Source organism: Triticum dicoccoides, chromosome 2A (assembly GCF_002162155.2).
Source record: "Triticum dicoccoides isolate Atlit2015 ecotype Zavitan chromosome 2A, WEW_v2.0, whole genome shotgun sequence".
NCBI classification, from domain to species: Eukaryota; Viridiplantae; Streptophyta; class Magnoliopsida; order Poales; family Poaceae; genus Triticum; species Triticum dicoccoides.
This window is the reverse complement of record NC_041382.1, coordinates 506,348-516,063: the sequence shown is the minus strand read 5'-3', so window position 1 is coordinate 516,063 and position 9,716 is coordinate 506,348. Positions and strand designations below refer to the sequence as shown.

The following is a 9,716-nucleotide window of genomic DNA, read 5'->3' as shown; positions in this document are numbered from 1 at the left end:
ACCAGCAAGTGGCAGAGGCATTGGCTCATCCCCTGGCCATTGCCTTCCGCCGTAACCTGAACGAGCAGGAAACAACAAAGTGGGAGGCTTTGCTGCAACTCATAGCCCCCGTGACACTAACTGAGGAACGAGATAGGGTTTCTTGGCACCTCAACGCGTCCGGGAAGTTCTCTATCAAGTCTTTGTACCACAAACTGTGCCAAGGGTCGGTACAGACAGTGGCAAAAGGGCTTTGGCAAGCCCGCGTCCCTCTGAAAATTAAGGTATTCCTCTGGCAGCTGTTATGCGATCGACTTCCCACATCTGTTAACATTGCAAAAAGGAATGGCCCGGCTTCGGGGCCGTGTGCGCTGTGTGGGTCGCCAGATGTAACGCCCGGATAATCTTGCTACAGTAATCCCACGCTAATCATGCCACGTCATCCCGATTACTGTTGCTAAACGTCCGTTAGTTCAAACCGCGTCAAATTCAAATTTAAAATTAATGTCGACAATAAAAGTTTTCGAAAATAGAAACAAAAATGTTCGATGGTTGCCAAATATTATAAGGGTAATTATGGTGCAGCAAACACATTTTTATAAAATGTCTAAATGGTTTAAAATGAAATTAAACAGAAAATAAAATAAATAAAAACAAGACAGAAAGACTAAAACTAAAACAAGAAGAAAAGGAGAGGGAAAGACCCCCCCGGGCCAGCAGACCCAACGGGCCGGCCCATTCGCCCACCAGGCCCAGCCGGCCGGCCCACTACCCCCTCCTTATCCACTCCCTCACCCAAACCCTAACCTAACCACCCCCCACTCCCCCCACGACCCCGCTCCTCCCTCTCCCCCGATCTGGATCGGGGGGCAACGACGCCCTCCCTGCAAGCCCGACGTCGCGCCCCCCAGATCTCGTCGTTGGACCACGTCACCGCCGCCTGGTCCTCGTCGGATCGCCAAGCGCCGTGCCTTCCCATCCTCCTCCCCGCCTGGACCTCGCTGGCGCTCCCCCACCGGCCTGCCTCCCCGATGCCGTCGTCCTCGTCCTCCTCCACAACGGCCCTCCCCGAACTCCGTCGAGCCCGCTGCCCGAAATCCCTACGAATCCCAGTGAGGCACCCCTTCTCTCTCTCCCTCGCCCTGTGCTCGTCCCCTCCCTTGCTCGCCGTTCGGGGCCGCGCCCCGTCCTGTCCCTGCATAGCCGCGCCCCGCCCCGCCAGGCGTGCCCCCGCGCCGCGCGCCCGAGCCTTGCCTCTCTCTGCCGCTCCACTTGCTGCGGCCTCGTCCCGCGCCTGCAAATGTGGATAGAGGTGCACCATAGTCCCGTGCCTTATCTGCAAATGTGGAGAGAGGTGCAGGTATATTTTTGCAAAATTGCCATAGTTTGCATTCTATCCATCAGATATAGATCGAACGGTCTATATTGTAAGATGGCAGGCACATCATCATCACCAACTTGATTTTTCTGTAAGAGTAGAGATATCCATGTCCAAAATATCTGGCTTAAATCCCACACCGTTTCTAGTGATAAGGTGAGGCCCTGAAGTTAGGTTCAGTTAGCAGCATTTTTTCGATAAAGGGTGAATTTTATTGGCTCAAATGGAGCATCGAGAAGATACAATATGAGCACACATCCGGCCTCTGCATAACTAGGATGCACACAACCAACCCAACACACACACACACACACACACACACACGCGCGGATAAACACGCCAAGAACTAGCAAGGTCACAAGACAAAAAGCTATGCATAGGCATGGAAAAAATAAAAAGAAAAGGTAAAAACCTCCAAAAAGATTAGATCAGCAATCGACAAACTACAACTGAGACCATGTCCGCACCAACTATTGACATCACATGGAGGCCGATGATCTTCAACAGCAATGCCTTCAGGAAGGAAGCGACACTCAAGCGCCGCCGTCATCGGATCCAACCACAAAGGCCAGAATCAAAGTTTTCACCCTGAATAATAGTCTGAACATATCCGAGCAATGCCTCCAACAAGGTAACGACATAGAAAACATCGCCATTCCCAGGTATGACCACTCGGGTCTGACCTAGGCTTTTGCCCCGGAGCTCGAGACCAGGTGCTCACAGCACCACCATCAAAGCCACACATGTGTTGTCGCCACCACTTTTTCGAAATACCAACAACTACAATTTGACCGCCACCACTCCACCAAACATCCCTGTGCGTCAACTCGTTGTCCATAATTTGTATCACACCACAGAAAGTCATCCACCGTATCAAGAGATAAAACCTCTCGAAGTCTTTTCGATAACCTCGCAGTCATGGATCCGTAGGAAGTCACTACTGAACAGTCAGTAGTCACCACTGCCCGATGAATCTGATCAAAATCACCACCACCAACCAAGGATCGCAATGTCAACGGCCCGCACCGCACACGCAGAAGGCCACCACATCGCCACAGCCCCACATGCCCAGAGACCGCCGTGGCCGGAGCCGTGCCATTAAAGGTGCACCGCCAAAATTAGCCGCCGCAGGGGAACGAGCAACATTGCCACAATAACCACGACGCCGGAGCCAACTCCACCGACCGAGTGAGGTGGGCGGCAGGCCGGAGAGGTGAGGTGTCAACAGAGAACCACCGTGACACACACAACGTCACCGCAATTCGGAGCAGGCACCGCCGTGGACTGAGGGTGGGGGAGAGCCCGCAAACCGCCGGATCCGATCTAGGGGAGAGCCCGCGGTCCGCCGGATCCAATCTGGTGGAGAGCCCGCGGTCCAGCTTGTTGAGGTAGAGGAGGGGTCAGCCCCGCCGCAGCCAGGCACGCTCCGAGTAGATCTCAGAGAGGGAGTTAGCAGCATGAGAAGGAACAAAAACTAGGGAAGACATCTAGTATGAAAAAGAAGAAGAGGACATTGATAGCCCACCTGGCTTGCCACCATTCAGAACATTTGCGTCGGCAGGTTCAACTCCATAGATCTTTGTGTTGGGGTTCTTCTCCTTGAGGAACTTATCGACTTCGGTGATGGTACCGCTGCTGCCGATGCCCATGACGAAGATGTCGACCTGCTCAAGTGTGTCCTCCCATATCTCAGGCAGGGCCGGTCCTGAGATTCTGGGGGCCCAGGGAGAAACTATAACCCTGGCCCTTTAATATATATACAAAAATAATAATTAATGTGTGCGCTATGTTTAAATGAAATGTTACAAAAAAAACACTAAAATGCATCTAAAAGCATATTATACTTTATACATACTACCTTCATTTTTTTCTAATATTTCTAGATGCATAATTTTTTGGATGAGACAAAAGTGATGAAATTTGAGGAAAATTTAGTATTTCAAAAACTAGTACAAAGTTACAAATCTACTGGACAAACTCAATAAAATCTTATCGCTCATCACGTCGGTCGAACACACACCAAAAAAAAGACGAATCCCATATAATATATTATAGGTCAAACAATGTCCAATTGATCAATTATCAACCAATTATGGGTACTATGGAGACCCAATATTGGATCATTAATAACAGGAGCAGGAGATGCATACTAGGCGCTAGCAATCAGGTTAAGAACGATCAGGATTATGAAAGATGCAGATTATCTGTGAAAATAGGAAGACGGAGATGGATTGCAAGGAAAGGAGATTGAGATCAATCTCTAGGTAATGGAACCAAATAAATAAATACGTACTCAGTTGATATAATAATCCATGTACGTACATCACACCAAGATCTTTTGGCATTCTCAGTCCAGCATAGGTATGTTGGCACAGATCCCGTACGTCGATGCTGCCCGTCGAAGTACTTTCTAAAATCCTGGCCGGTCCTTTTGGCCACAGCAACGCGCGTGTAGACTACAGACGCCTTAGTATACGGTGGCACACACACGTACACAACTGGTCTAAGTACAAGATTACAGGGGATACATAGGATTATATAGTAGCTAATCTAGCGTACCACTACAAGCCCTACTCGGTGATGTGTTCTGGTCCGAGACGGACACAGACTAGGCAGCGTGGTTAATTCCAACAAGGTACACATGCTGCTGTACTGAATCTGTCTTGAGAAAACACACACATGAGCAGAAAACAAACCACACCAACAATGATACATAAGTCCTTTGCATGGAGACACACACAAAACGATTAAGCCTTGATGCACCAATTTATTCTTGAGGAAGGAAACACACATGCATCCACCATCTCCCGATTTGGCTTGCGCTTGCAGTGTGAAGGGTGGAAAGCAGCCATCCATCGTTGTAGCCTACACAGCACACTGAATGCATGAAGTATTGACTAGACTGTTGCTTTCTCAACAAATGTGTGTATGTATTATATTCGCACTTCTTCAGATATTACATAGCACAATTGCACAAGGTGTGTCATTATTTGTTACCAAAAAAATACAACAGATAGATAAAAACAAAGGAAAGACTTGCGGATGCGTACCTGAACATCTTCTTCAGCTCACCACAGAACTGAGCATCTAGGCAGGGGCTTCCTGTAATACGCCGAGTGGCGTGGCTTGAAGAGGGAAGGGTCATGGCCAGCCTCCAGCCCGTCCCACTCCAACTTCTCCCACCAATCCTTCTCGCAGTCCACAACTGGGCGGTTGTCTCGGCCGACAGCCGGGAGCCGCCTCAAACCCCAGCATCCCCTGACCCTGATGGTCTCCAGCTTGGGAGCAAACATCTTGGCTTCACATATATGTTGCAGCTTGAAGAGCTGATGCAAGTAGATATGCTTCAGGTTTGGGAATTCCAGTACACCTTTATGGTAGTTAGCTATTCTTGTCAGAACCTCTGGCGCCACAGGGAACGCTTGCCTTAGATCACCACAGAAGACGATGTGGAGGGTCTCCAGGCTACTCAAGATGTATAACCTGGATCACTGGAGGACAAATGTGAGCCTCGGGCAGGAGAACAGGTGTATGCTCTGCAGTTTCGCAAAGGAGCGATTATCTTCAACATTGAGTGTCCTCTCTTTGCTCCAAATGCAATGGGTCATCAGCAGATCAGCCGCACAAAAGTTCACTAGTTTTGGAAATCTGATGTATCCATAGATAGTATTGAAGACTGTATGCATCTTGGGGCATCTCACCACGTGACAAGATTCCAGTTCTAGCCATAAAAGTTTCTCTCCCTCTATGGACATCATGTGTTCTGGGATGACTGTGGTGATGGAAGAATTGTCATGCACACACAACGACTTGGCCTTGTTCGTTGCAAAGATCATAGCCTTGGTTGCTTGTATGCTATCGACACAAGTGTTGCTAATTCCATCACCAATCTCCACATGGTAGGTCGATGACTGAAATTGGGATGCACTGTTGTAGTCATGATCTATACTTATGTTGTCAATACCTGCATCAATGTAGGGGTTGTGAGAAGAATTGGACATTAATGGCTTTGCTAGGGCTGGCCCCAATTTTTCCCCACTGTTATCAGAGTCCATATTCTTCTTATTGCGCCACTGTCCACTTGCAGATATGCAGAGATTTAGATTGAACATATCAATGTTAGTGTTCCAAAACATATTGGAACTTGTTAGCACCAATAACTGAATGAATTTCATGTCCATCATAGCAACATATGCTTGACAATCACCCTTTTTTAACTTATCAAAACCAGGTGGTATTCTTCCGACCTCTTCTCCTCCTCGAGTGTCAATGCAGAGCAAACTTAGTTGGGGCATCCCCATTTCTGGCCAAAGCACAGCACGGAGTTGCTCACATCCCAACAGCATGACTCGCTGGAGACATGGGGCCAGCACCACCTGAGTTGTAAGGACAAGTGTCTTGACTCCTGTGCCTGAGAGGTCCAGCTCCTCAAGGTTTGGAAGTGATCCACGCAGTGTGAAGTCAGACAATCTTGCACAGCCAGCCATGGAGATGCGACTTATTTTGGCTTCCTTGTAACCATCCTTTTTTGGTCTGGCATCTAAGCTGAATGATTCAAGGGATGGAGGGAGTCCTTCTATAACTTTCAAACCAACACGACCATCTAGAACCAGAGTCTTGAGGCTAGTTGAACTTGACAAGCTGGGCAAACCTGTCTCCAAAGAGCAGCATGTAGGGTCAATAACGCGAAGCTTGTGAAGATTTTGTGGCTGTCCCAATGCAAAAATGATGTGCCAAAACATTCCATTCTTTATATGTACTTCCCTAATGTTTGCAGCCATCTGCTTTATCATCTCTGGTGATGAAGGCAGATGCCAGTCTGTATTTTGTATGTCTATCACCCATAGGCTCTTCAAAAAATCCATATCTTGCTTCTCATCTTCTTCTGCTCGCTGGTCCTTGCAGCCATCTAATCCAAGGAATCTCAACTTGTGGCAACGACTAAAAGGAGGAGAGGAAAAACTGAAGGTGCAATGACATAACTTGAGCACCCGAAGTTTGTCCGATTGATGAAACATGTCATTAGGTAAGGGTCTTAACAATGGATCAGACTCGCTTGCGGCTGCAGTGAGGAAAAATGACGTTGACTCTGGCTGCACAACAGAGCTGTCCTTGGCCAATATCCATCGTTTCGGAGGAGTCTCCAACCGATGACCAAAAGAGGGCAGTGCATTAGATGCATAATCCTCCATATCTATATGTTGATGCAGAGCAGCAGCAACCTTCCATGCTTCATCACCCTGACCTCCCTGTATAATCCCATCACATACCCAATAGTTGGAAGCATGTGTGGCCCAGTCATAGTCCATGATATTGCCTCCTTGAGAATTTAATGACAAGAGATACAAGCAACACTCGGTAGCTGCTGCTGCACCAAGATTATCCGTGTACCCAGCAATTTCTCTAGCCTCTATTTGAAGCAAATAATTCCACCCGTAAGTACTGTACTCATCATAAAGGAAAAGATGCGAAGGATCCACCTTCTCACTAATTCCTTGGTTGAGCCGAAGCCTTCCTCGAAATGTCCACAATACCTTAACATCAAAGATAGGCGGTTGAGGAATGCCACAATCAGCCAAGTCAACCAAATTGTTGCTGCCATTATGGAAGACCAATAAGCATATGTGTTCTCGTAGGGCTTTATGTAGCTCCCTCGCAATGACTCCAATCTCAGCTCTGGAGCTTTCATCTACCCCTCTGAAATCATCATCTTCATCTTGCCTATCCAAAATATCCATTACCCGATGAGGGAGCTTCAGTTCTTGTGCGATTGTCCTTTGGAGTGCTCTTTGGCTTTTCCACTTCGAGCAATCAACATGGATGATCTTGTCGAATTTCTTCAGCAGTGACGGTGGCGGGTCTTCAACTATGGCTCTAAGCACCACCGAAGCAGCCATCCCATCCCATCCATCAAAATATATGGCCTTGTGTGCAGCATTGCTCGTATCCTCCAAATAGGGGATTATCTCTTGCACGGCTTCTTTGATAGTATTCGGGAAAATCCTCTGCATTAGTTTATAACAGTTAGTTGATTAGCAGTAGAAACATGTATACGAAAAAGGCCTTGTGTTATTATTCGGATGGACATTAGTAATTAACTAAACTGCATGCGTGGGGCCAGTGTTAGTCGGACAGAGCAGAAGTGATGTTTTGATTTGGTGGTCAGTGTTAGAAGGAAAGGATGGATAGTGGTCCGTCCCCTTCTAACTAGCCTCCTAGCTCCAGTAATAATATTAAGCCTGAAATTGCATCCTCTGTGTCTGTGTCTGTGTGTGTGTGTGTGTGATGTTGCCATCTTGGTTGATCCATGGAGCTAATGAACACGTAATTAATTCTTGAATGTAATAATAGAAGAAAGTAACAATTTTTACTCAAGAATCAACTAAGAAAAGAATCTCTGACATATATAACATAGCACCAGAAGAATTGCGTGTGTAGGCAAACAAATTAATACCTGTCGAGGCATGACGACTAGTATTTCAATGGAGGCCCAGCAAACCAGACATCTAACCCATCGATCGATCTGCACCTCCGGATGGCACCTAGTAGTTACTTATACCAGAAGAGCGCAAGAGATAGTTATGTCCGTGCCTGCCTGAAGAAACATTGTTAGTAGATGCATAATTAAAAATGATTGTTCTTTTGGAAAGAAGAGAAACATCAAGCAATTAAGATGAGAAAAATAATATATGTAACAGAAGAATCATGCATATTAGTGGTTTTGATTGATAGTAGCTTAACCTTGTGTGCAGATCTATAGCAGAAGGACTTGCTGGTATGCAGTGCAGTGCAGGGGTTGCTTTAGTTTTAGCCAAGGCATCTGTAGCTGGCTGCTTCTTTGCTTGAGGCTGGAGCTACTTGAAGAATAAAGATTTTACTGTCAGATTCTTCCTCCTTTTCTTTTTCTTTTTCTTCTCCTTTGAATGTAAAGCAGGGGCCAAGTCCTTGGACTGGAGTCCAAGCAGTATCGAAAGGTGTGCGGGACGGACTACTCAGAGAATTTATTTTCTTCTCTTTTTAATGAAAAAACTTAAATAAAAATAATACTGCCAGAAACAGCCCTAGAGGAAGTATTGTATATCCAATAAACAATTTGCATACGTAATCCCAGTTTCAGACTTTTATGCTGAAAACATAGGTGATGCAGTGCAAATATTCCAAGAATGCAAGCACCATTAATTGTTAGATCAACATAAATACGCGTAACTGGAATTCACCTGAAATAGCATTAACTGGTTGGAAACAACACACCAGACTACGCTACTGAATTCCCACAAAAACCGGGATAAAACATTGACATAATGCTTCAGTACCATGAATATTGGTCATGGTACAGTCAGTCGAATTCCCATTGCGAAAGAGAACCAAGTTTCTTAGGCCAATAATAACATCAATCGATAGGAACTATGATACTGAATTCTAAGTATGCAAGCTGTTGGGACGTGCATTGAACACTTTGAGATCGTTCCTCCCCCCGCCCTCGCGTCGTCCTCCCGAGGGCGACTCGGGGGCGACTAGGGTTTCCCCCGCGCCGCCACCCCCTCAATCCCAGCCCCTCAACGCCGCCACCTGAGGGGATCGACGGGCAAGCCTGGTGGGTCGTCGATGAAGGTGGCGGTGAGGTGATGCGTTGCTTCGTGCCCCCGCGAAGGACCTGGAAGCCAGGGCAGCGGCCCCGGATGATGAGGCGGCGCTGCCTCCGCGACTGGCGGCACGCGCAGGAAGTGGTGGCCGGCATCCTCGGCTGCCCGGGCAGCGTGGATACAGCGGGTGGTCGCGGTGCGGATTCCCTCTGTCCCAGATCTCAAGGTCAGGCGCCCTCCTCCCCTGCTCTCTCCTCCGCTTCGGTCGTGCCCTTCTGCGACTCTGGTCGCCAGATCCGGTGCTGGCGGGGTGCGGGTGCTCAGGTTCGAGCCCTGGGGAAACCCTTGGCCGGTCCTTCGGCCACGACGGCGACGGCGCGTGTGCGCGTCGTGTTCTCCCCTGGAGGCGCCGTTGAGGGCTCTCCTCTTCACCCCTGTCCCAGACCCCGGGTGAAAACCCAAAACCCGTCTCGGGTTGGCCGGCGGCGGCGCCTAGCGCGTCGCGTCCTCGTTGGAGGCGTCGTCTGGGGTGTCTGGTTCTTCAGGAGAGGGACGATGTGGTTGGTGAGCGTCCGTCGGCTGCGAGGCCAAGTTTGCGTCTTTCTGTGGAGGGTGCTCGTTCCCGCAAGAGTCCCTCTTGCGGCCATTGGAACGGGACCTGGTGCTCCCCTGCTCCGCCTCTTGGCCTCTGCAGCTTTCTTCTTCGGCGACCTCCCGACGGCTATCCTTCTGCTCTTGGTTGTTCAGGAGAGGTGGCAGTGCAGCTGTGGTGTGTG

General features: G+C 48.4%; 1 protein-coding gene across 1 annotated transcript; it reads right to left on the bottom strand.

Annotated features, from left to right (window-relative positions):
* Window positions 1–3,919: 3,919 nt before the first annotated feature.
* On the bottom strand, window positions 3,920–9,095 carry LOC119352568. The gene is made up of 5 exons (XM_037619154.1): window positions 9,012–9,095; window positions 8,099–8,211; window positions 7,812–7,899; window positions 4,408–7,362; window positions 3,920–4,222 (listed from the first exon to the last, which is right to left on the bottom strand). The coding sequence occupies exons 1-4, from the start codon at window positions 9,093–9,095 to the stop codon at window positions 4,846–4,848; spliced, it is 2,802 nt and encodes a 933-aa protein (XP_037475051.1). The 3' UTR covers window positions 3,920–4,222; window positions 4,408–4,845.
* Window positions 9,096–9,716: the final 621 nt, after the last annotated feature.